At 39.4% G+C, this 26,510-nt stretch overlaps 1 protein-coding gene across 1 annotated transcript in view; it reads right to left on the reverse strand.

Moving 5' to 3' along the window:
• Positions 1–26,510, reverse strand: part of LOC5568761 (protein pinocchio) — a 140,681-nt gene that overhangs the window by 106,995 nt on the left and 7,176 nt on the right. Inside the window, exon 2 of the mRNA XM_021845156.1 lies at positions 14,250–14,503. Coding sequence (XP_021700848.1) covers positions 14,250–14,472 — 223 coding nt within the window. The 5' untranslated portion in view covers positions 14,473–14,503. The remainder of the gene's footprint in view (positions 1–14,249; positions 14,504–26,510) is intronic.

Below are 26,510 nucleotides of genomic sequence, written 5' to 3' on the forward strand. Positions count from 1 at the left end.
GCATCATATTAGTATCAACTGCGATCAACAGCAAAAGACATGGATGGCGCGCGTATGGAAAATCACTAGCCCAAACATCAGATGATATCAAGTTCGAACTGCTCTCTTGTCGTGTGACGCCAACGTGAAACCCGTATTCGAAATGAAACAGGTTCACTTTTTTTTGTTTACAAACAAACGCATTTAATGTAAAGATAAAACGAAGTCACACATCGTCTATTTAAGAGCGCAAGTCTGGAGAACAGATCGAAGTTCTGAGCTGAAAATTTGATCGATTGGTCATCATCCGCGTATGACCTATCTATCAAGTTTTTAGCGCAAACAGTAGTCTGGTTCGCTAGATTTATGCTATTGAAAATTAGAGGTTTGGCTTCGATTCACCTTCACCTTAACGGCTTAGAAGAACTTCGATCATCGACCGAACTCCCTCTACCTAACCACCGCCATTTTAAACGCAATCTTTGTACCTAAACGCCGGTGCATCCCGGGAGAGAATTCTCGAACTTATTTAAATCCAACCGAAAGCTCAGTACAGTTATTTGTGTGTAAATATAAACGTTTCTTGATAACGATCTGTTTGGTTTATGAGAGTCGTGTGCCACCCCCGCCTCGTACAGTACATCGTTTCGGGCTGGTTTAGGCGCACGACACTAAAAAGCCGGTCGATGATCATCACATCATGGCTTTTGTTTTACGCATTCAAATCTGCAATCCGAAGCAGAAATAGAAAGTCAGGGTACAGTGGTGATAAATGCCATTTAGCCGAGTGGTTACAGTCCGCGGCTACAAAGCTGAAGGTGTCTGGGTTCGATTCCCGGTCGGTCCAGGATCCTTTCGTAATGGAAATTTCCTTGACTTCCCTGGGCATAAAGTATCATCGTACCTGCCACACGATGTACGAATGCGGAAATGGCAACTTTGGCGAAGAAAGCTCTTAGTTAATACTGTGGAAGTGCTCATAAGAACACAAAGCTGGGAAGCAGGCTCTGTCCCAGTGAGGAAGTAATGCCAAGAAGAAGAAGAAGAAGATGTAATAAATGGGGCTTGGAATTGACTAACCATTCTCAATGAACAAAAATTGTGAGTTGCAAATATAAAAGTCAATCATGCTTCACACGTCCTCAAGAGAAGAAAATGAAGTTAGACAACCATTGTTACTAGAAACCAAATATACTGTTCATAAAAGCATAACTTTCACAAATGGAACAAATAGGCAATAGGTATTAGGAATAGAAATTTTCTAGTACATTTCTGCAGGCCGCCCAGTGCGATGAATGTATGGAAATGCTGGAAAACAATCAAAACTGGAAGATCAAGTCATTTAAACACCTTGGTATGGAAGGGGAGGTTGTTCGAAAGTGCTGTGATTTGCATAAATGACATGAAATATGAAATTTCCTGGCCAAATTGCCTGAAACTTTGCAATAAAGGGAGCATTTTAATACGACCTTTGCAATAAGGGGCATTTTAAAACCCCACTGCCAAAGTGAATCAAAAGTGCCAAGAATAGGAACCGGCTACCTTTACGCCTAATACGCCAATTATTTTTCAAAGCCTTGTAAGTTGCATTTAATTTCTCATGATGACGTTAGAGGTTATTTGCAAATATGTTACTTTTTAATCGTATCTGAAGCATAAAGGTGTGCAATTTATGTTTAAAAATCGTTTTTTATATTTTTGGTATTTTAAATAAAATTTGAGAAAAAACTGTATGTTAAATATTTTATTTTAATCATTCACTTGCTCTGGTGCGATGACTGGTTGAGCCGAGAGCACTTAGCGTTTACAATCTACTTTCATACTTGAATTTGTAATGGAGTGTACTTACAAATAGTCAAAAATCTCTAAGAGTTGCAGCTATATCTTTCAAAACTTTTAGAGCACACTCTAAGATTTAGGATTAAACTCGGTGGATCTTTTTCTGTATCGGTAGAGGGGTTACCGGCAGCTTCATTTTTACCGTTAAAAATATTCAAAACGCGATAACTTTTTTGCTTTCTGATAGTTTTGCACCATTTTATCACAAGATCTCAAAAAACTCTTCTAGTTTAAGAATCGGTGTCGATATTAATGATCGGTGATCTTGTTTTGAAGATATTCAGATGTTCCTTGGGGGACCGACATTCTCCATATAAAATATCTTTTGCGGCCATTTTATTTTTGGTCAATTTATCAGAAAAATAAAATGTGTACTATACAATTCCGTTTTTTTTTCCTAAAAGCTTTTATTTACTGTTCATTTATAAAAATACTAACTACAACTCTTTTATGTATCGCATAACTATACATATATGGTAATAATTAGACATCAAAGGTTTGTAAATCTTAACAGTTGTTATTGTCTAACAGATGTTAAGACATGATTTAAATACTGCCCTAAATACATTCTTATTATTCCATCTAGCTTCTCGTATGAGTTTTTTGAAAGAAAAGAAACTTGGCTTCTTGTAATGTATAATATTGTAGGCCATTGCTTCAGCTACTAAGTATAGTGCAGCTTTTTTTTTAAATAATTTTTCTTGGTTATACCATTATATAATATTTCTTCTGGCGATCTTAATTTTAGTTTTAGTCTTTTTTCAATTATATCTCTAATCGAATTCCATATAGTTCCTGATTGGTTACACTCTTTGATTCGATGGATATTTGTATCGGGTTTGTGGCAAATTTCACAGAGGTTATGGTCCACTTTATCGGTATAAATGTACATTTTTGCTTTGTTTGGTATTACATCGTTGAAAATGAGGTAAAGGATTGATCTTGTACTCAAACTTTGAAAGGAATGATTAATGTTTTGCCATATACAATCCCACCAAAAATGTGGAAACTTTTCCTGCACATTTGGTTGTATTTTTATTTCATTTATGAAATAGTTGTATAATGTCTTATTATTTTCAACACATGTATGATTTTCAAGATTCCTCGCTCTTCAATCCATTTTTTAGCGTTCATAGATAAACTCCTTAAGTTACTTTGTTTTAAAAGAAAATGGATTACTTTTGTACTACCGTCAAACAAAAGATTTCTAATAAATAAAGCCTTACACTGACTTTCAGGGTCGATTAGCTTAAGCCCCCCTTTGCAGTACTCGAGGTATATTTGACAAAGGTACATTTGACAAAGGTGATTCAAATTTACTTTAAAGAAGTACGTGTTCCACAAAAAATAGCCTGTCCTTTTCTTTATTTCTGCTATGTGCGAGTTATTTGGCGGTAGCACATGCGAAACATACCACAGTTTCGATAGTAGGTACGTGTTCAGAATGATTATTCTTTCAAGCAAACATAGATTTCTTGCACTATGGATTTGACAAGCAGCTGTAAAGGCCTTAAGGAGTGCATCAAAGTTAACCTTTATCATGTCCTTCCATTTTTTTCTTATTTTCATACCAAGAACTTTAATTTTCTGTTTTTCGGGCAACATTTGTGGGCCTAGTGAACAATTATTGAATCTAATAAATCCAGATTTTCTAAAATTAATTTGTATTCCTGCTTGTAAGGCAAAGTCGGACATTATTGACATGACTAGGTCAAATTCTTCATTGTTTCTGATTATTAGTGTTAAGTCATCCGCATATGCCATTATTTTATAGAATTTTCCATCTATCATTAGTCCTATAGTTGAATCGTAGAGTTGCCGGATCAGCGGTTCCACGTAGAGCGAAAACATCAGCATGGATAGCGGACAACCTTGACGAACTGACCGATGAATTCGGAATGATGAAGTCAGGCCACCGTTCACCATTACTTGTGATGACGCGTTAGCATACAGTGTTTTCACGAAATTGACAAACTGCCCAGGAAGATGAAATTTCGCCAGTGTTTCCCAAAGCCTATTGTGATTCACAGCGTCGAACGCTTTCTGCAAGTCCAAGCTAAGTAAAGCAAATTGTATTCGCTTACTTTGTTGTGCACGTACAACTACCGTCCTTAATTTATCCAAATTTTGGTTACAGGACCTTCCCTCAAGCCCTACTGTTTGCCCTTCTGCGATTAGAAACTCCATACAGGTTTTGAGTCTGTTTGCGCATATTTTCGCCAGAATTTTGTAGTCTGTATTTAGTAAGCTTATTGGTCGATAGTTTTGCAGATCTTTTTTGTTACCGGACTTGAAAATCAACACGATGATGCCACTGGAAAAGTTTTCTTGCATAGCAAGAGATCCGTCGAGAAATCCGTTGAAGAGTTTCAATAGATCCTCTTTTAGAAGCTCAAAATGTTTTTCATAAAATTCGTATGTAAGCCCATCAGGGCCTGGAGCCTTCTTCCTCTTAGCATTCCGAATCGTCGCAAGAAGCTCTTGCTCTCCAATTGGCGCAACTAAGTTGTTTCCCAGATTCTGTGGTAGCATTTTGTGCACGTGGTTCATTGCTGCGTAGGTTGATCTTTGGTGGACTTGCGGTTCGGAGAATTGCTTCTGGTAATGATCATACACAGCCTGCTTGGTAGTATAGCCTTCTGAAGTTTCTATTTCCAGCTGTGGAGTGTTGAAACCACGTTTCATAATTCGTGACACTTGAAATATGCTTAGTTTCTCACTCTCTAGCATGGTTGACGGCTGAAGCTTGGTGCGTAGACTTGACAAACGTATTTCCTCGAGTCCGACGATCGCTGACTTGACGCAACTCATCTTTTCCTGTACGTTCAACCCATCTGACTGTTGGTGCATCAAATCACTAAGTTGTTTGTAGTAACTTTCTTTCTTTATTGCATTGGATCGGTTAAATTTAAATGCTTCCGACTTATAGAAACTTCTTACTTTGTTCTTAAAGTCGTACGACCACCATTCCGAAAAATTCATCTCATGCTTACGACGTTGCTTTAGACTAGCGAAAATTCTAGCGAAATTCTCGGAAATCTCGTCATCTGCTAACAAGGAGCTGTTTATTTTCCAATGACCTCTACCCATAGCCATAGGAACGTTTGGAGGGCTAATTTCAAATTTGAGAACTACTGCGTGATGGTCAGAAAATGGGACTGGTGTCGTGATGTAGTCTCTCTGTCGACGTAAGAGATCTTTATTACCATAGAACCTATCCAAACGTGAAGCGGAGTTGAGCCTCAAAAAAGTATACGCTCGCTTTTTGGATCCAAGATCTTCAAACTTGAGCAAGCTGACAAGGTTGCGAAGTCCTCTGGAAAACGGTTTGTATTTTCCTTTACTGTCTACCGCATCTAGTATACAGTTAAAGCCACCTCCCAGCAAAATCTGCTGTCCTTTACTCAAATGTGGAGCGATGCTATTCTGAAACAGGTCATCACGTTCTGCATTGTGCTGCGATCCTGAGTGCCCATAAACATTGATCACGTTTAGTCCACTTTCTTAAATGAACAGTCCTCACGCCAAGGTGATGGACTTTCGTGCCAGTTCTTCAATATTGCGCTAGAAAGTGTTATGCGGAGAGCCGGGCTCAACAGCCGGGGTACAATTTTTACGAGATCCAGTCAATTTGTTTGCTTCGCGGATGACATGGACCTTGTCGGTCGAACATTTGAAAAGGTGGTAGACCTGTACACCCGCCTGAAACGCGAGGCAGCAAAAGTTGGACTGGTGGTGAATGCGGCCAAGACAAAGTACATGCTAGCTGGTGGGGCCGAGCGCGACAGGGCTCGCCTAGGTAGCAGTGTTACGATAGACGGGGATACTTTCGAGGTGGTCGACGAGTTCGTCTACCTTGCATCCTTGTTGACGGCTGACAATAACGTTAGCCGTGAAATACGGAGGCGCATCATCAGTAGAAGTCGGGACTACTATGGCCTCCACAAGAAGTTGCGTTAAAAAAATATTCACACCCGCACCAAATGTACCATGTACAAAACGCTCATAAGGCCGGTAGTCCTCTACGGGCATGCAACGTGGACAATGCTCGAGGAGGATTTGCAAGCATTTGGAGTCTTCGAACGTCGGGTGCTTAGGACGACCTTTGGCGATGTGCAAGAAAACGGTGTGTTGCGGCGAAGGATGAACCACGAGCTCGCTCAACTCTACGGCGAACACAGTATCCAGAAAGTCCGGTTGGTACAAGAAGGCGTGGAGCGCAGCAAGCTAGGTGGGCGGATCAAGTGCGTATCGATTTGGCGAGCGTGGGGCATAACCGAGGATGGAGAGATGAGGCCACGAACCGAGTTTTGTGGCGTGAAATTGTTGATTCAGTGTTATCTGTGTAAATGTTTACTAAATAAATGAAAGAATGAATTGTTGAAAACCACTCATTTTGCCAAAATGACGTAAATTAGTTTTGGAAATATTTTGAAAACAAAAACTGTTATTTTACAAACTTGCGTATCTTAACAAATTGCACTATTTTGCAGAAGGGTACATAACTCTAAGTACAGTCAACACTCCCTACCTCGATGTTTCGTATCTCGATATCGAGCTAGGGAACCATAATAAAAGTTGGTATTCATGGCTACCTCGATGGTCGCTAAAATCGTAGTTGCACTGGTTTTGTTTTATGTAAATCGATACCTCCCTAACTTGATGGTCCCTTCGATAAAGAGTTATCGAGAGTTGACTGCGTTTCCATTTAAGAATTATTTCTAATTCGAAAATTTAATAATTTTGTGACCATGGAGCACTAAAAGCCGAGATTCAAACATCCAAACTAAACCATTTTGTATGGAAAAACGACCAATGTATATTTTATTCTGTCCAGTACTGTATGTCACCAAATACAAATTCTTCGTAAAGGTTTGGCAACACAAAGCGCCAAATTTGTTCCACCTTTGGCTTAACTTATAATCTTGACCAAAGCGGTACTATTTGCACCATGTCCCCCTGCACCCATATGTTCCTAGAGGCGTTTGTTGTTATAAATACAATTGCGATTCTTCGTGTCCACACATCGTGCTGGTGGGCTTTCCCTGGAAACAGCGCGATTTGTAGCGATTTATCGCCATCCGTCGCGTTGGCTTTGTTGCCATAAGCCGGGATTAAAAGATACAATGTAGGTAGATCATCAAACAGCAGAAAAAAACGAGCTTCTTGTGATTCCTACTTGTTACTTGAGCCGGCCGGCTCTTATCTTGGTCAGGGCCACCTTTGAAAGTATGTTTGGAGGAGCAAAAATAACATGAAATTTAATTCGATTTATCTTTGCACAGGTGAATGTGCAACCTTATCAGTTACGGCAAAATCTGTACTGGAGCTCAGTACACGAAGCAAAGAAGAATTAAATGTGCCAAAATGTTGATCACTCTGTATTATCTCTGATGAATCGTAAAGTACGGAAAGCATAGACAAACGGACGTATCACTCGAATTGGTCGCAAAACATACCATTCTATTCGAATAAATAATCTCCAAAAAGTATATCTTCGCTAACGTAAAAATAATTCGTAGCGTTGTGAAAAAGTGAAAGAAATCAAACAGTATTGCCGAATGAAACGATAAAAAACTAATATTGCTGATGTTATTAACCCGTATAGGCCTGAGTGAAAGCGAAAATACTAACGGATTCAAATGATTTTTTGTCAATTCACTGGCCCACATATCAAGTTTCTAGAAGTGGCCAGAGGAACTTGGATATATTCCTATAACCGGGGTTATTCCGGTGGGTCACTGGGTCAAGTCGGGTAAAAAAGGGCTATTTTTTGGGACATGTCAAGATACCTTTATTTATTTGCAATGACAATCATTTTAATTTGCATAAATCATTAAGATCTGATATTCAACATTATAAATGAAGAGTTATGCACCGTTTAAAATATACCTGATGTGGCCATTCGGACGTAATGCCCGAAAGAACTGGCTGTTGATTTGTTGGATACTAAACCGTTTCAATTCTCAAAAGTAGAGATCAAACATAATTTTGCACTAAAATGCGTTCCCATGATCTTGACACAGATGTTCAGATACAAATTGGCCACTTTATCATAAGTTTGAGGCGTCCCGGGACTCGAAAATGATAATTTATAGGATTAATCAAATGCAAAACTCATAGTTATCCATTTTAATCGTTTCTCAAAAAGTTTACAGTGATGCAATTTTCTTAAATTCCGGAAATTATCTGTGACTTGAAATTTGCCTACCTTGAGGGGCACAAACGCACAGTACCCTTCTCATCCGACCTGACCCCGTGATCCACCGGAACAACTCCGGCCACAAGAATATTTCCGCGTTCCTCTGTCCACTTCTAGAAATTAGATATGTGAGCCAGTATACTGACAAAAAATCGTTTGAATCCATTAAGAATTCGCTGAGCGGTGAGGGTTGCAGAATTTTTGCTTTCACTCAGACCTATACGGGTTAAAAAACCATTGCGTCTCTATCATTTTCGAATAATTTATAATGGCTAATGAACAACCTGCACGTTTGTCACTATATGAATTCTTAACATTTGTGATTGGACTATAACGTTTATGAAATTATATATTGAAACAAAAAAATGTTTCAATTGTTACCTATGTTTGCGTGAGCTAAAAATACTACAGCTTAAATTGAAAGTTCGATAGTGAAAAAGTTATACCTACCTCCCTTCATTTCATACGAATATTAAAAGACTCTCTGGTCGAAACTGTTATCTGTTGGGGAAGTGTTCGTTCTACCTCAAATATCATGCTGCAAAATTTGGAGAAACGCGGAACTGATAGTGACTACATGGGGAATTCCGAAAATCGAAACTTTGTTCCTGGCCGTGTGATGGTGCGATTTCCAAAGAGTGGTGTTACTAATCGGGAAGATATAAATATTGCTATTTTTATTAAATTTGTTATCTTATAAGAGAGGCGATGCAATATCAGTAGATTATCAAACTGACTTCATGACAACAAAAATTGATTAAGGTTGATGCACTGGATTTGACAAGCCTAACAAATAAATTTAATATGGAAAGTGCTATGCGTATTCTAAATACGTCAAGCTTCAAATACATAACAGATCAGAAATCATTGTAATTTACATTGGTCAATATATGGAAGGTTCCAGAGCCCGTTTTGATCACATTTTTTACTCCTATTCCTGAACTACATTTAATTCACGTTGATTTTCTATGAGAGTCACCAAATTAGGAACACTCTGGCCAAATCAATTACAATAAGGGTAAAATTGTACGTACATTTAATTTCTTTTATATCATAAATATTTTCGAATGATTCAATACATTATTTTATCATGTAAATGTAAATGTGAACACGGCATGACCCTTGTCAATTTGCTTCGTAAAATATTGTATACCGTGCGGGATCGAAATCCGTACACCTAAAAAATGAATCTGAAACCGTTCACTTCATAAAAAAACCCTACTATTTGTATGAAGTGTATGCATTTTGAGCCTGTACGGATTCAGGTTCCTCACTGTAACCCTTTCTAGCAATGATTGACGTTATGACCAAAACCAGAGCTTCTACCATATAAGACGAAAGGTTAGTACCGTTCTTAGTGTTAATTAATTCCGATTAAAATCCGGATGATGATGGACAGAGTAAAATAAAAGTTTGACCAAAGAACAGTCACGCAAATGATTACTGCATTTAACGCTTAGGGCAACTTCACTGAAGGGCCATTTGTTGGTCCAAATTTATGACCTGTCAAAATTAAATAGACCAGTAAAAATCGAACGCACACGCTGTTGTATTTTTTTTCGATCCATTTCAAATTTGATCAACAAAAACAAACAAATAGTGGAAAGAATTAGCAGAGTCCTTAAGTTTATTGCAAGAAACAACTCCGAAGAAGTACCTGGATGAACTTCCAGAAGATCTCCGGAAGAAAAATGCTGGTTGAACTGCGAAGGAATTATTGCAGGAACCCCCAGATCAACTCTGGACTATTTACTGGAGGAAATCTTAAGAAATTCTCAGAAAAGCTCCTGGAGAAATTCCGGAGGGACTCCAGGAGGAAATGCCGGAGCAATTTCTGGAGGAAATCCCCTGAGGAATTGTTATTGGAAAGCTCCTGAGGAATTACTGGAGAAAATCCTTGGAGGAGTTCTTGGTGGACATCCCCGGACAAGAATCCCTTAGAAAAAAAAAATTCTGGAGAGGAGTTTCTGGAGGAATTACTCGACGGAATCCCTTGAAAAATTTGTGGAGGAAATCACCGAAGTAATTTCTGGAAGGCCCCAGAGCAAATCCTGGAGGAAAGCCCCGAATAATTTCTGGACGAAATCCCGAGAAGAATGTTTGGAGAAAATCTCCGAAGGAGTTCTTGGGGGACATCTCCGGAGGAATCCTTAAAATTCTCGGAGCAATCCGGAGAAATTCCTGTTGCAAATCCCCAGAGAAATTTCTGAATGAATTCTCTGAAAAAATCCCATGGAGTAATTTTTCAATGAAATCGTCGGAGGAAATGCACGGAAGAATTTCTGGACGAAATCCCCTCAAAAATTGCTTTTGCAAATCCTCTGGGAAATCATAGGAGGGAATTCTTAAAATCCCTGAAGGAAATTTCCCGAAAAACTCCAGGCGCAATTCACCTGAGAAAATCGTGGAGGAAATCTCCAGATGAATTATTTTTCTCACAGGAACCGCTTTTGGAAATCATCTGAAAAATTCCTGGAGAAACTCCCAGGAAGAGTTCATGGGGGAAATCGTCAGAGGGATTCTTGGTAGTAATATACAGAGGAATTTCTGGTGGAAATCTCCAGAGAAATTCCTGGACAAAATTCCCGCAGGAATTTCTGGAGGAAAACACTGGAGAAATTCTTGGGGGAGATCTCCAGAGGAATTGCTTTTGAAAATCTCATTAGAATTTCTTGGAGGAATTTCTCGAGAATATCCATTCCTGTAGGAAATCCCCGGAGATGCTACTGGAGACAATCCCCGGAGCAATTTCAGGAGGAAAGGCTGGAAGAATTTCTGAATGAAATCCTCGCAAGAATTGCTATTGGAAATTCCCTGAGGAATTCCTGGAAATGTCCCGGAAAAAAAATCTCTGGACCCAGAGGAGTTTCAGGAGGAATTTCTCGACCAAATCTCCGGCAGAATATCTGGAGGAAAGCACCGGAGCAATTCTTAGAAGAAAGCCCCGGAACAATTTCTGGACAAAATCCCCAGAGGAATTTCTGGAGAAAATCCTCGAAGGAGTTCTTGGGGGAAATTCCAGGAGTAAACTGCTGTTGCAAATCCCCAGAGAAATTTCTGGAAGAAAACTCCGGATGAATACATTTAAAAAATCCCTGGAGGTTTGTTTTATGAAATCCCCAGAGAAATTCATAGATGAAATCCCCTGAAGAATTGGAGAAAATCCTCTGAGTAGTTCTTGGGAAAAATCTCCGGGGGAAAAAAAAATTCCCACAGGAATTCCTGGAAGACATTCTCGGAGGAATTCCTTGTGGAAATCTCCTATGGAAATCCTGGAGGAAAACCCCGGAAGAAATTCCTGGAGGAAATCTCCGGAGAAATTCCTGGAGCAAATCCACGGAAGAATTTCTGAATGAAATCCACGGAGAAATTTGTGATGGAAATACCTGTAAGGTTTACGGGAGGGATTCCCTGAGGAAATGCTTGGAGCAATTCCTGCAGCAGTGCGCATCGTACCTTCGTGCTGTGCGTACACGAATTCTCTCTGCTTTTGGAAGTTTTTCTTTAAAACGGTGATACGGTTTTCTTTAAACGGTGAACCCAGTATCACGAAAGTCGCCAAAGCTGGAAGGGTACGATGGGCGGGACATGTTGTGAGAATGCCGGACAACAATCCCGCAAAAATGGTGTTCAACTCAAATCCGGCCGGTACAAGACGAAGGGGAGCGCAACGAGCTAGGTGGTTTGACCAAGTGGAGCAGGATCTTGGAAGTGTGGGGCGATCGAGGAATTGGAGGTTAGCAGCCATGGACCGAGTTAGTTGGCGTAACATTGTGGCGCAGGTCATGTCTTGAAGGACGTAGCGCCAGCAAAAGTAAAGTAAGTAAGAATTTAACTTTCAAAAATCACATTGAGGGCATTCAAGCCAAATGTAATAAATATGTAAAATGTCTCTATCCCCTTGTTAATAGAAAATCAAAACTTTGTCTTAAGAACAAGCTTTGATATTCAAACAAACTTTCAGGCCAGCCATGTTGTATGCTGTACCAATATGGACTAGCTGTTGTAATACCAGGAAGAAAGCTCTGCAGAGAATTCAAAATAAAATTTTGAAAATGATTCTGAGGCTTCCTCCCTGGTATAGTACCAATGAGTTACATAGAATATCCAATGTTGAAACATTGGAACAAATGTCAAATAAAATAAATAATAATTTCAGGCAAAAATCGTTGCAATCTTCTATTGCCACTATTAATGCATTTTATATTTAGGATAAGTTAGGTTAAGTAAATTGAAAACGTGTTTTTTTTCTCTTATAAGCAGGTGAAATCAACTCACCTGTAAAAAATCTGAACTGTTACGGCAAATGAAATGTAATATGTTGTTAACAACATGTTAATAAAATCTTAAAGTTGTTTTACCAAATTAGGATGATAGTGTTGTCTAATAACACAGAACACCTACATATAAGAAATGAATGTTACTAAAAAAAAAGAATGCAACGCTTTCTCATTACACAACTGTTTTGAGTTGCGTAATGAATCATAAAACAACCATTTTCCCGAAATTGTAAAATAATGGTGAATGCATTCCGATATAATTTCTGATACCCTCAAGTGGTCTTCTACGAAATTGCAAAAAATGTTGTACGTAGCTCGTTGCAGAACTCGATTTTTACAGCACTCATCGTAATTATCCTATTTAAAATTTAATTTACGACTCGTGCTGCAAAAATTATCATTCTGCAACTTACAGAAGGAACACTACTATTTTCACCTACTCGGGTTACCTCACACACAGATCAATAAAATCTCAAACCATCATAAATATTTGCGAATTTACAATAAAAATTATCAATATTTCTTCGAAAAGTGGCTCTATCAGAGAGTGTATTTTTTCAGAATGTGTTGTTGTTAGTCACCTACTGTGAGGTAGTGCACTCTCACCAGAGATCAGTTGAAAGGGGATGCATGTGATCGAATCAGATGGTTTTCAACAAAGACGTCGTATTTTGCGACGTGTGCTTGCAAATAAACAACTCTTGAACTTATTTTCAGCAGAACATGAGAAATAAATAAAAACCGCCTGACCCTTCCAGCTGTGGAGAAAACTGTTTTTGTCGCCAAGGGGGCCAATCCTATCAATTCAATGACACGTTATGACGGTTAATAGGTGGGTAAAGGCCGAACCAAGTGCAGCCGACTTGTGCAATTCTGCATTATTGAACTTTCATGATAGGTACAGAAAACGTAAGCGAGAAAGTTGTTGCAGTGCACGCCAAGTCATCCATTTATCACCGCTGTAATAATTGACGCTAGATGTAAGTATACAAATCACGCTAGTTCTAAATATGAGTCACCAATGCAATGTACTTATTTAGAATCAAGAAGCTCCGTTCGGTGAATGCATCAATCAACTTACTGATATAATATTTACGTAATACTTCTATGTCGTTTGGCAAAAGACACTTTGAAGTGTTAACATTGATTGCAATCAATGAACCCTTCCGTTTCGTATTTATGGACTGTTTGAACTATGTTTAGTTAGCTCGATCGAATTGTTGCAATCATTATTGATTAGAAACGTTGTTCTGCCTCAAACGATGGCGAGGATCAAAACAGTTTCTGAATATCGACAACAGAGTGATTGACGCACATAGCACATTTCAATGGTGCAAAATATAATAATCAAGCCTCCACAATTCGGAAGCTTCTCAAAGAGAGTGAAAAACGAGTTGTTTTCTGCAACCAATTCACGCTAGGCTGAACTTTTAGCAATATTGCCAAATTTTGATATTTGTTTAACTGATTGACCTGAAATGTTTGGGCACGGTAAATCGTGCGTAATTCTTGTCAATATTGAGCCAGGATTTGGAGGTGTGTAAACTGTGAAAAAAAGCTCGGTTTACTCTTCTTTAATTTACTGTTCTTATGAGCGAGTAATATTTGGTTTATCACCAGCCAACTAAGGGACGATATTATGTTCATGTTCGGTACTGTTTGAAAACTATATTTAAACCGGGTGTTTTTTTTTTCTTTGTAATTCTTGTGATTTTTTAATTAAGCAAGCATGCAAATATTCCTTACCGCAGCAAATAGTTCGTGACACAGAATCGTAGGAATTTTATCTTACGAAATCAGTGGAAATCCCAAACGAAACAAGCCTTCACAGTATCTGAAAATCCCTCCCGCAACTGCCTTCTAAATTAACCATAAAATCAGCCACTCGTTATGAATCGAAATGAGCCTATCCGCAACTAGCTGCTGAAAATCCCCCGTTCGACACTTACCTTTGAGAAACAGTGGCATATTAGCGGGCACGTGGGTGGTACCGATGTTGAAGCAGGTTGTTGACCGCCCAAGTCCGTCCGGTAGGGTGGAAACCACACAGTTCGCTCCGGATTCTCCGGAAAAATCCGGATCGTCCGAATCGAACAAGACGTTGTCCTCCCATTCCGACACGACACTCGGCTGTTGGTGACCTTGTGGTTGAGTTGAACCGTAGCCTTTCATACTGAGGATGCAATTCTCACGTGATGGGCACCTGGAATGAGGAAGACGGCGAGATTTGCGCGATCAGTACCCTTACGAACACTTGAGGACTCAGTGAAGTATAACTCATCAAAAAGCATATATGCTAAGTGATCCATTAGTTGTGGGTGTTCCTATAGTTGCGGTTGTGTCATTTATATTGGTTTCATAGAACTTACAAACAAATTTTGTTATATTACACAGCGTAACAAAAATGACATTTTTGCGTGTCTCAAGCATCAAATTATGTGTCTCTAGTAGATTTGGGGTTGCTGAATCTAGTGCCATTCTCAGAAATGTTCCAGCACGTCACAATTTTAGCTACAGGTCGCCAAAGTTGTATTAAACACTGGTTTTATTGATGTTTACATGAAATTTAAAGTACAATTTATCAAACTTTTTTGTAATCTAATCCACCAAACATGCAAAATAGAACTTAAACTTTCGTTTCAGATATAATTTGATTGCTTGCAGTCTCCATACAAAATTATTTGTTTCTCCTCTATGGAAAAATACCATGACCCCACAGTTATGGATCAAATAGTGTGGAGTCCAACCTATAAAATTCAATAAAACGACATGGGAAACATAAAATTGTAATTTAAAAGCACGAATCGAATCGTTTCAAATTGGAACTTCAGTTAGTAAACTGTTTTGAGTGTAATATATACATAGAATTGCATAAAAATTAATAATTGTGTCGGTTCCTGAAAACCATATTATGGATCAATTTTCATATTATGGATCAAATTGTGAGATATTACGGATCAGTGCGCAAAATCAAGAGGTTTTCAACTCAATGCATCTGTATTGCATGGTATGGCGAAAGTAAACAATGTGTCATATATTACTGCAAAAAATAGCAGTGTTAGAGCTGGAAACAAGGGTAAAATGCCCTTATTATTGTGATACTGCATTGTAGTAACTGAGACATGAACTGTTTTCACTCCACACCAAGTTTTCCCCCCAATTTTTGTCTGCTAAAACATGAAATTTACAAACCTTGATGTTTTATTAGTTTTATCCTTAGTGCTATTGTCTGAAAATGTCGAATCCAATGCATAAAATAGCAGAAATCTACATATTTTTAATGTGATCCATAACCGTGGTAAACAATCATTTCCTGGTCCATATTATGGATCACTAGTTAGGAGTGCTAATATTCGGTATTTTGAATAAAAAATCAAGTGAAATGTTTTCCAAAGATGAATTTATACTAAATCGAAGCGAACGAGCGTAAAACATGCTATAACATTTGAATTTTACCACCTGTGGGAGCTTATGAATGCTGACGGCACTTCTTACAGAAAACGACCATATAATGATAGCTGTGTGCTACCAACTAAACATTTGTCAAATACACAGTTATTTAGCGGTTGAATGTTGTACTTAACATTACAAATGGTAAAAGACAAATAGTATAACATGCAAAAAATACACTCTTGGAAAATATCGTGTAAAATTAGGTTCAGTAAGATGCACATAAAAGAAGCGAACCTTTTGACGTTATTTCACGTCCGATCTTAAAATTACATGACACTGAAAACCCAAAAAAAAAAATACACGCCGTGACGTAAAAGTAAGTTTCTAAACTTACTTTTTCATCACGACGTGTATTCTCTCTAGAGGTTTTGTTGTCACATAATTTAGTCGATAAACGCACTGGATTTTATTGCTCTGAACAGCCACATCACTTCTACATACCATCTAGAGCGATTCCATTGTGTCGAATTTGCTTCTTACGATACTCGTGCACGGATTGCATGTGTAGTCTGTAGTTCCATAATATAATTGCACGGCAGAAATATCGAAATGGATGCAATTAGAGCGGTGGTCACTAGTCCTTAAACATTGAATTTGATGCTATCTGCAAACATTTTTGCCCCATAATTTTATTTGACAGTTGGACAAATTTATAGGCTGGCTTTTTCACGTTGCACAGACTCACTGTTGGGGCAGGTTCGCGATTTCCGTTAGAATTGGAACGGTGGAGAAAAACGGCCACTTGCTGTAAAGTAGCCACTATGCTCGGCGGGAAACGGCACTACCGGCAAAAGCACTATAAAAGCTCACTGAGGTGCTGCTAACAGCCACTAGGAGTCTTTCTTCGGCTCGAATGGAAACGGCTAACACTTTTCACTTCACTTTATTCGGAGGATAATTTGGGAGATTACAAATTTTGGACTTCTTGCTTATCTTAGAGCTCGAATTGGAATGAATTTATTGCTTAAATCTTAATATTAGGAAACTTAGCTATCTACTACTACTACCGAATTTTAATTTATGCTACTCCTTTCTAGCACTACTACAATAGTCTAGCACTCAAATGCAGTACTAGATCAGGTGGGTTCGGCGCGAATCTATAAAGATCTGGTTGGGAACTTGTTGAGAACAAACATCGCCGCCACCTGAAATTTCTAATTTCATCTGACTTTTCTACTGTCAAAATAATTTCATTGTATACCAAAACTTATGGACAGCGTGCATGCAAAAATTTTTCTACTTTAAAATCTTACAATTTCTTACTATTTCTTCAATTTTAGGTTTGAAATCTTCGTTTGGTAGCAGATTAACTTTGATGGTAGGTTGCTGGAACGTTCTTTTGCTGTTTGTGATTGTTGCAGTCCGAGTTGATGGGTCACGTTCTGGATTGGCTTCGATGATCCTAGCTAGCGGCCATCTTACGGGTGGAAGAAATTCATCTACCGATATAATCATTCTGCCTGATCGAAAAGCAGTGTTTGGAGTAGTTCGTTCGCTTCCCTGTTGCATCTCATGGAAATAGTCTGTCCACCACAGACGCCAGAATGTTTGGACCCGCTTCCCAAGCTTCTGGTAGTGGTCGATTGGGTTGAGTGGAACCGCTGGTGTGAGGATCGCCAGATCGTCCTTGGTGTCGGTCAACGGAAGCCTTTTCGTCGGCTTTATGTACAGCAGACCAACGTTGTCGACGCCAGTGACGGTGAATGGTCTGCTTGGTATTGTTCCTCGCTGTGGTAGTTGACCCGTTTGTGTTGATCGTGTAGGAGAAGCGTGAATGAAGCCATTCATCGATCGTCGCCTATGAATCGGCCAGTATTCTTGCCACTTCATTGCCAATGTGACACGGCCGCCACCGTGCAATAGTGCGAGGTGGTAATCGGTGGCAACAGAACGTGTGGAAGGATGGGAACTGGGGATTAGGATTGGGTGCTTGGTGAGGAAAGGCTGCTCTGATAGGTTTAGTCTACCGCCAACTCGAATAATTCCCTCTGAATCAAGAAATGGACTCAACAAACGCAGATTAGACCGTTTTGAGACTGGGTTCCCTCTACTCAAATCCCTAATTTCCTCAGCAAATGAATCGTTTTGGGATAGCTTCACAAGTTTCAGACGAGATTGTGCCAATTCCTCTACGGTGAGTGGTGTGCCTCCTTCTGGTTGATCAGATGACCTTTGTCGCCGGCATGCATTGATGAATCGTAGGCAATAGGCAGTTACTCGAAGCAGTCGTGTGTAGGATGATGTTCGCTGGAAAATTTCATTCACAGTCGGCCTGGTTTGGACGGCCGCCACCGTGGCTCGTCTCTCGAGGATTTCGTTGGACAGGTTGTTAGCTTTGGAGAAAATTGGCCTGTTTTCTACTGGCAGACGCGACCGGGAAGGACCGTTATGCCACGGGTCACTGCTCATAGAATCATCCATACTTATTCCTCTCGTTGTCAGATCACCTCCATCATGAATCTTTGTATCGTGGTGCTTTTGCGACTCTTGGATAGAATGCTCTGATCCGAGGGAATCTGATATGTACACGTGACATGCGGTGGCTTGTGGAGCGGTTGAAGTTTGGGGTTTGCCGACAACAATCCAACCAAAGACACTGTCTACTAGCGTTGGATGTTGTTGATCTTGCTCGATTTTCGTGCCAGAGTTAATGAAGGTGTAGAAATGTTCCACGCCAAGAAGCAAATCAATAGCTCCAGTTTCATTGAAATTTGGATCGGCTAGGAGCAAATCATCTGGGATACGCCAGTTGCTAGCGGGGAATGTCACTGCAGGCAGGTCCATCGTTACTCGGGGAAGGACTAAAAAGTCAAGATCGATTTCGAACTTGCTTTTACGAGATCGAATGAGGGAATGGACGCTGTGCTTCACATTCGAAGCAGATTCACCAACACCGTGGACGGGGATGTTTACAACTCGTCGCTTTAATTTCAATAGACGGCACAATCGCTCGCTCATTAGATTGGATTGTGAGCCGCTGTCTAGCAATGCACGTGCGTGGTGAGCTTGACCATTTGAATCGGTGATCAATAGAACGACGGTAGAAAGCAAAACGTTTGAATTGGATGCAGGTGCGAGATTGTTTGCTTGATTGGGGCTGGTCGTGCATGTGTAGGTAGTGGATGGAGCATTGTAGAAGCGATTTGATGATTGCTCGGGTGCATGAATGGTTTGATTGGTGAAGCGCGATGGTGATGATTGGTGAGAGGATTCATTAACAGTGTGCAGCAAGGTGTGATGTCTTCTTTGGCAGTGTCGGCAGGAATATTTGGATTGACAATTTCGAGCAAAGTGATCGTGGCGGAAACAATTTTGGCATAATCGATTGTTGTCGACTATTCTCATACGGTCAGAAACGCTCATCCTCTCGAAGCGGGGACATTTAATGAGAAAATGCTGCTGATTGCAGGCGTAGCATTTGGGCTGATGGTCTTCAGCGACGGTGTAGGTGGCAACTTTGTGGAACAATGGCTTTCGATTGGAGACGGTTTGATAAACTGGCGTTTGCGAATTGTGCGATTGGTGATTGACGGACATCGATTCAAGGACACGGATCCTACGTTGTAGAAAATCTACGAGGCAGTTGAAATTCGGATCAGTGACGGTAGTGGCGTGATCTTCCCATGCCTTAAGGGTTCCATCGTCAAGACGAATGCAAAGCAGATGCTCAAGCATCGTACTCCACTGATCAACGGGCTCATTCAGTTGACGGAGAATTTTGGTATGACGTTGATATTCATCAACCAGACTATGCAAAGCTTCGGCGGATTCTCTTTTCATGCGAGGGCAATCTAGAAGGGCTTGCAAATGACGCTTCTTAAGCAAGTAGTCGTTTGCGTAGCGTGTCGTCAGCGTTTGCCAGGCGACGGAATAATTGGCAGCACTAATGGCAATCGTTTCAATTAATTGGGCCGCTTCTCCTTTCAAGGCAGCGCGGAGATAATGAAACTTTTGCACTTCGGGAACATCAGCGTTTGCATGAATGAGGGCAACAAAGGTGTCATGAAAGGTCAACCATTGATTATAATCGCCATCGAATTCTGGCAACGAAATGGTGGGAAGCTTGATGCCAGAGAGCAGATTGGCGGGAGGATTAGGGATTGCGCTTTGAGTTGGGGTTACAATGGCGGGTAAGAGGGATTTTAGAGCAGCCTTTACTTTGAAATAAACGGACTCAAATTTGGAACGGATTTGGAGGTTCTGTTCCCTACCTTCTTCGGTGGTCTCTACTTCTTCAAGTTCGGTCTGAACTTCTTCCAGTCCCATCCACACGTGGTCGATATTCTCGATGCGTAGCGGCACTTGGGCTTGGTCACGTTCGGGTTGGTATCGGGATACAAACTGCTCAGCTCTCCCTAGCGAAGCCATGAGGGTCGTACGGCGGTTGGTAAGCTGGAGTTTGCGCTGTTCCTCCATGATGGGACGATCGGAAGGCGGCGTGGCAAAATGGCGGTTCTAGATGGGGATGCACACAAAGAAAGACCCGGTAGAGCCGGACAAATGGCGTAGGGGTTTTTGGAATACTACTAACCTTTTCAAGGCTAGGAATATGCCTTGTATTTTTATAAACTGCTGCCGGATACTGTCGGGCTTCAAACGATGCTGGGGTGGCCAGATGAGCGGGAATGGCGACGGAAACTTTCGGGAACGTTCTAATGGCACTCGATAGCACTTTCGAGGGCGGAAACGGGCAACGGGACTGCTAAGCACTAGCGGAACTTCTCGATGGACGGACGGTGGCGTGGAAAGAAAATCGGAAAAAAATCTCAAGGCACCCGCGGACAATTTCTGCGCACAGTGGAATCACACGTACCGTGTGCCTGGTTCAAACAGGCCTTGAATTAATCTTTGGAATCACTCTGGAACACTCTGGAATCTTCTTCCGAAGGATGGCGGGTAATCGATCAATTAGGATGGCGGAATTTCAATAGCGACGGCTTCTCACTATGGCGGTTGGCGTCACTCGGATCACGGACACAATGGCGAAAGGGAAACCGGAATCCTGGTCACGGCACCAATATGTTGGGGCAGGTTCGCGATTTCCGTTAGAATTGGAACGGTGGAGAAAAACGGCCACTTGCTGTAAAGTAGCCACTATGCTCGGCGGGAAACGGCACTACCGGCAAAAGCACTATAAAAGCTCACTGAGGTGCTGCTAACAGCCACTAGGAGTCTTTCTTCGGCTCGAATGGAAACGGCTAACACTTTTCACTTCACTTTATTCGGAGGATAATTTGGGAGATTACAAATTTTGGACTTCTTGCTTATCTTAGAGCTCGAATTGGAATGAATTTATTGCTTAAATCTTAATATTAGGAAACTTAGCTATCTACTACTACTACCGAATTTTAATTTATGCTACTCCTTTCTAGCACTACTACAATAGTCTAGCACTCAAATGCAGTACTAGATCAGGTGGGTTCGGCGCGAATCTATAAAGATCTGGTTGGGAACTTGTTGAGAACAAACACTCACTAAAAATATAGTTGATAAAGCTTTGCTGCCAATGTATCTTCCACTTATTCTGTACGCGCTCCAAATCCAGCAATAATATTCTCCTGACACCGCAACGGTTTAACTGGATTTTTGGATGAAAATCACTCGCGCACCGATAGTACTTTAGATGTTGGGAAATCAAACTGAACAACAGGTCCAAATGAACAATTAGTCTATCTACAATTTACGAGCAAATTATGTAATACACTAAAAAAACGACTTTCCGGCGGATCGTATTTCGCTTTGCATGTTTTCTGTGAAAAAATGAACTCAACTGTCAGCGCCCAGCAGCGGTCGTGTGCCTGTTTGAACAAAGTGCAAAATCATGTAATTTTAAATCTTTTGAAACTCGAATTCAAGTCTCGTGACATTCTTACACTTCATTAATGCTTTATTGCGCGATGACCTATTTTTTCAATGCCAATTAAATGTATTATTATGCTTGAGTACACTCTTAAAAATAATGAAAATTACTCTGGACGTAATTCTGGTTATGACTGAATGACACTTGATGTAAGTGATGGAACGACACAAAAACGTGTCCTTGAAGACGTATTGAACAAAAAATGTAATGTTACATGTTAAAGGACACGAATATGACGGTACTGTGATCGACATTTCCCGAATCAGACACTAACGTATTTGAAATTGAACACAAATTCACGTCATTCGGCTCGCTTCTTTTATGTGCATCCCAAAAGACGTAAATCACATTATTTTTTGGTACTGTGTATCGTGGCATTATGATACATCCAAAGAAACAGAAAATTATGTCATATTGAGGATTGAGCCATGAAATATTTAAGTGCTCCAGCGATTAAGTTGCCAGTAAAATTCATATTTTTTAAGAGTGTATGTTTTACGTCAACGTTAATGTTTTGAGCGAGTTATCCGATGTTGAACGTCAATGTGATCCGTCACTGTGGTTGATCCGTAACTGTGTGGGCATGGTACTGCAATTCTCTGAACCATCAAAAAATAACTTTTCCGCATCGAAAGTATTACAAACTTTGATGATAAGTATTGTTATACACTTCTTCTTTCTGGCGTTACGTCCCCACTAGGACAAAGCCTGCTTCTCAGCTTAGTGTTCTTAGGAGCACTTCCACAGTTATTAACTGAGAGCTTACTATGCCAATGACCATTTTTGCATGTGTATATTCGTGTGGCAGGTACAAAGATACTCTATGCCCTGGGAAGTCGAGAAAATTTCCAACTCGAAAAGATCCTCGACTGGTGGGATTCGAACCCACGACCCTCAGCTTGGTCTTGCTGAATAGCTGCGCGTTTACCGCTACGGCTATCTGGGCCCCTTAATTGTTATACACATGAAGTTCAAATTCTGTGATAAATTAAGCCAATATATTACCTTACAAGCTGGCAAACTTGCATGCAAGTTGGCTGAAATAGCCATTTTTTGCATTTTCAACAGCCAATATCTCAAAAACTAGACGTGCTATGATATTTCTGAAAACGGCAATGGATTCAGCAACCTGTAATTAAGTGAATAACGGTATTTTGGTGCTGGAGACAAAAACACAGCGGAGTTCTCTACCGAATCCATGGTAGAATTGAGAACTGCACCAACGATTTTCAACCGACTACAAAAATCTGTTAAGTTTACTATAATGTGGTTACCGTACAGCAATGTGTGGTCAAAAGTATAGTGGCGAACTTGTCAAATCAAGAATGTTTCTATTCATAAGTACTGCAACACTGGTTAAATCAACTGAATATATTTTCTAGTGTAATGATATTGACTATGTTTTGGTAGAATTAACAGAATAATGTAGTCGGTTGAAAATCGTTGGTGCAGTTCTTAATCTTACCATGGATTCAGTAGTTTCTACAATAAAATTCATTTCAGTGTAGGAACAATCCCAGTGGTAAAAGCAGGGACGAAAATACTCAATCTACCCTCGCCTACATTGATACTTGCTGGGTAGAATCTTCGTTGATTTTTATTTGTTTTTATCCTCACCTTGACAACACAACAAAGATTGGCAAAGCGCTTGCGCAAGATTTTCAGTTTCCTTTTAACCTGCTGCTACTCAACCGCTTTGTGATAATCGAAAACAAAAAATGATATTCATTCTAACTAGCTTGACTTTTTTACATTCCGCTTCGGGAAATTGAGATTTTTGCACGAGGCACACTAAAGACGCGTCAATATAATCGATTACGTGCATCGGATCGTTCATTACCCGTATAGCAGCATATTTTTTTAATTAATATGAACCTCATTGATAATCAATTTTCTAAAATTGACACTCTTCTGCTTCTGATAATCAAAAACACCAACGACATACGGGTATCGTTGTTTGTTTTGCCAATCTACTTTTTTGCCATCTTCATTGGTACAATCATATTGGTGGTAGTGCGGTTACTTTGATGGTGGCATAAATGTCGGTGAATTGAGTATAGTGAGCATGATTTTTTTCGTCCCTGGGTAAAAGTAAAACCCCTGTGGCGTTTTTGTCGACTAAGTGAACGTCAAACATGAGCAAATGTGTAAAGTTTCATATTTGGAGCCATTTTTAAAATTAAAGTTTAAATATGATTGTTCGGACACAGAGTGGTTACTATTTTTTGAAGCAGCGCGTTTTAGAGAATCAGCTCAAACTAAAAAGAGATTCTATTGTTATCGAACTTTTGACTGTCAAATACAATATGGATCATCTTACATATTTAGTTTCCCAACCCTGACCCTAAGAAAAGTGGTAGGCAACGTACGAATGAATGGTCTATACAATCTAAATAAATCGAAATTTAGCAATTAGAATCATTCAACGGCTAAATTGTGGAGGCTTACATGTGTTGTATATTGGAGTTCAACAATTCTATGGTGGTATCCGCAAGTACATCGGGTTTAATGGCACAATTGAGGGGAGTTAACCTATATTGTCAAACTACATATAAAAACAGGGCATTCTAACAACCATTTCACGAATTCATGATTGTTGTGTTACCTCTCGAGCTTACAGATATTATATTAGGCAGTAGGAACGCCGACCAGTGGCGCAACCAGGGGGGAGATTTGGGGGTCAAAACCCCCCCAGAGCCGAAAAAAAATAAGGATTACCAAGTATATTTTTGAAACTCATTACTACACATCTTATGCAACCACGCAGCAGTAACTCAATTTGGTTCTTACAAACACTAAGAGTTTCAGTGGTTTTAAGGTTACATCTTCAATTTGTGTTTTTTTTTCAACTCTTATAAGTATTTGTTTTAAAAAAAGCTCATAAATAACGAAATTTTCTTGCTTTTTCATAATACCAAATCGAGGGCTTTGTGTGAGAAGTTTGTCAAATATTTAGTAATCAGTTAAGTATTCTTAGGGAAATCTGAAAATTACGATATAATGTTCTTTGAAGTTCTCAAGATTTTGATTTGACCAACGTGGTGCCAGAAACATAAATGCTCATTACTCAAAAACGGCTGCACAAAATTGCTTATTTTTTTCACAACAGGCACTCATAAATGTATTATTTCGTAGAGCGAATATCCGAAAAACATAATAAATCTGTGACCTGCGATGAATGGGTTATGGCTACGCATCGGTCCACAAAGAAATTTCTGTATATCTCTAGATCTAGATGACCAATCATCAATATTTGATCAATAGTTTTTTGAGAACTTGTGAAAAAATGGTGCTTAAATATAGAAAAACAAAAAAGTTATTGCAATTTGAATATATTTTTTGTAGTGAAAAAATGATGCTTCTAGTAGAGGGGTTAACCAATAGGACTACAAAATCATCCAAAAACAAAATTGGATGGTCCTATTGAAAACAAACAAGATGTTCGCACATATTTGGTTATAAAATCTTAACAGTGAAAGCAAAACTCGTTTTCGACTTTTAGAATCGATTCTCTTAATTGTCGATTTTTTAATATGAGACAGTTATGCTCGCACTGGAAGTTAGATGTTGCAATGCTGGTTTGCTTTCGATCGGCTGTAACAGTAGTTGCAATGATTTCTAAAGCAAAAGTTTGCGCTTAAAGATCATTCTCATCGTTAAAAATATGAACATATGTTTAAAGAACAACACAGATGGTCGACTAAACGGTGTCGTGTCGATGTATTGTAAACTTGTTCAATCAATTTTTACTATGTGTGTTAAAATAGTGAAGTTCACTCAAATCTTCAAGTCGATTTTTTCTAATTAAAAATACTCCCTCAAATTCAAATATTCAAACCCCCCCCCAACCTAATCCTGGTTGCGCTACTGACGCCGACCGTTGGTAGTGGTGGTAACAACGATAGAGCCGTTATTTGAGCGGGAGAAAAATGCTGAAGTAGTTACAAGAAAATGCTTTTTTCGTGTCATTGAAAAAAAAACAAGATTCCGTTAAAAATGTTTGGACCCTATTATCATTTTTTATTATGAATTTAATAAGATGAATTCGAATCAAAATGTCCGGAATATAATAACAAAGTAAGGTAATGTCCGGAACAAGAATCATGAAAAGTCCGTTTTTTTACTATTTATTCAAATTATTTATGTTGCGGAATCAAAATCGCCACCCTCATTCGAAACTTAAGTGGTTTGAACATAGAGGCGTCCATCTTCAAAACCCTGAGTAGGACAAACGTTGGCAAAAAAAAAATGTGCACGGTGAAGCTAAAAAATCTTAACCCTATGGAATTATAGGCTGGAAATTGAAATTGATCTGAGGGCTCAAACGTAGTGAAAGTGACATTTTGGTCGGTTTTGAGTTGAGTGGTGGAAATTCTACTATTTCTTAACGTTCCAAGCGATGTTTACAAGTGATTTTTCCGTTCAACAGAAAAATAACATAATTCTTAGAAAACCAGTCTACTTTTGACTCTCACACAATTTGTAGAGATTGCTGAAATTAATTGAAAGTATATTTTCTTAAATTTAGGTTTCCGTCGCTGTCAGCCCTTTCTGTCGTTACCACAAAACTAAGAAAGCTTTTCGTCTTTACAGGGGTGGTAGCGACAGATTGCTTTAAATTTAGGAAATCGTAGACCTATTGCCTGAGAAAAGATACCTTAAAAGAACCAACGAAAAATTACAAACATGAAACAAGAAAACGAAGCCATATAGGAGCCTGAAGAGAAGAGTTTGAATCTTCATTAACATTAGAGCAAACATTCCTCTAAAATCTAAGCCTTTTTTGCGAATTTTTTTCATTATTTTCCCTAGGTATTTCCGGTAAAAACGTTTTCTAAAATTCAATCTGGAATGTCTGAAGAAATTTTCAGGCATTTCTTATCAAATTATTAATATC

Source organism: Aedes aegypti, chromosome 2 (assembly GCF_002204515.2).
Source record: "Aedes aegypti strain LVP_AGWG chromosome 2, AaegL5.0 Primary Assembly, whole genome shotgun sequence".
Classification (NCBI taxonomy): domain Eukaryota; kingdom Metazoa; phylum Arthropoda; class Insecta; order Diptera; family Culicidae; genus Aedes; species Aedes aegypti.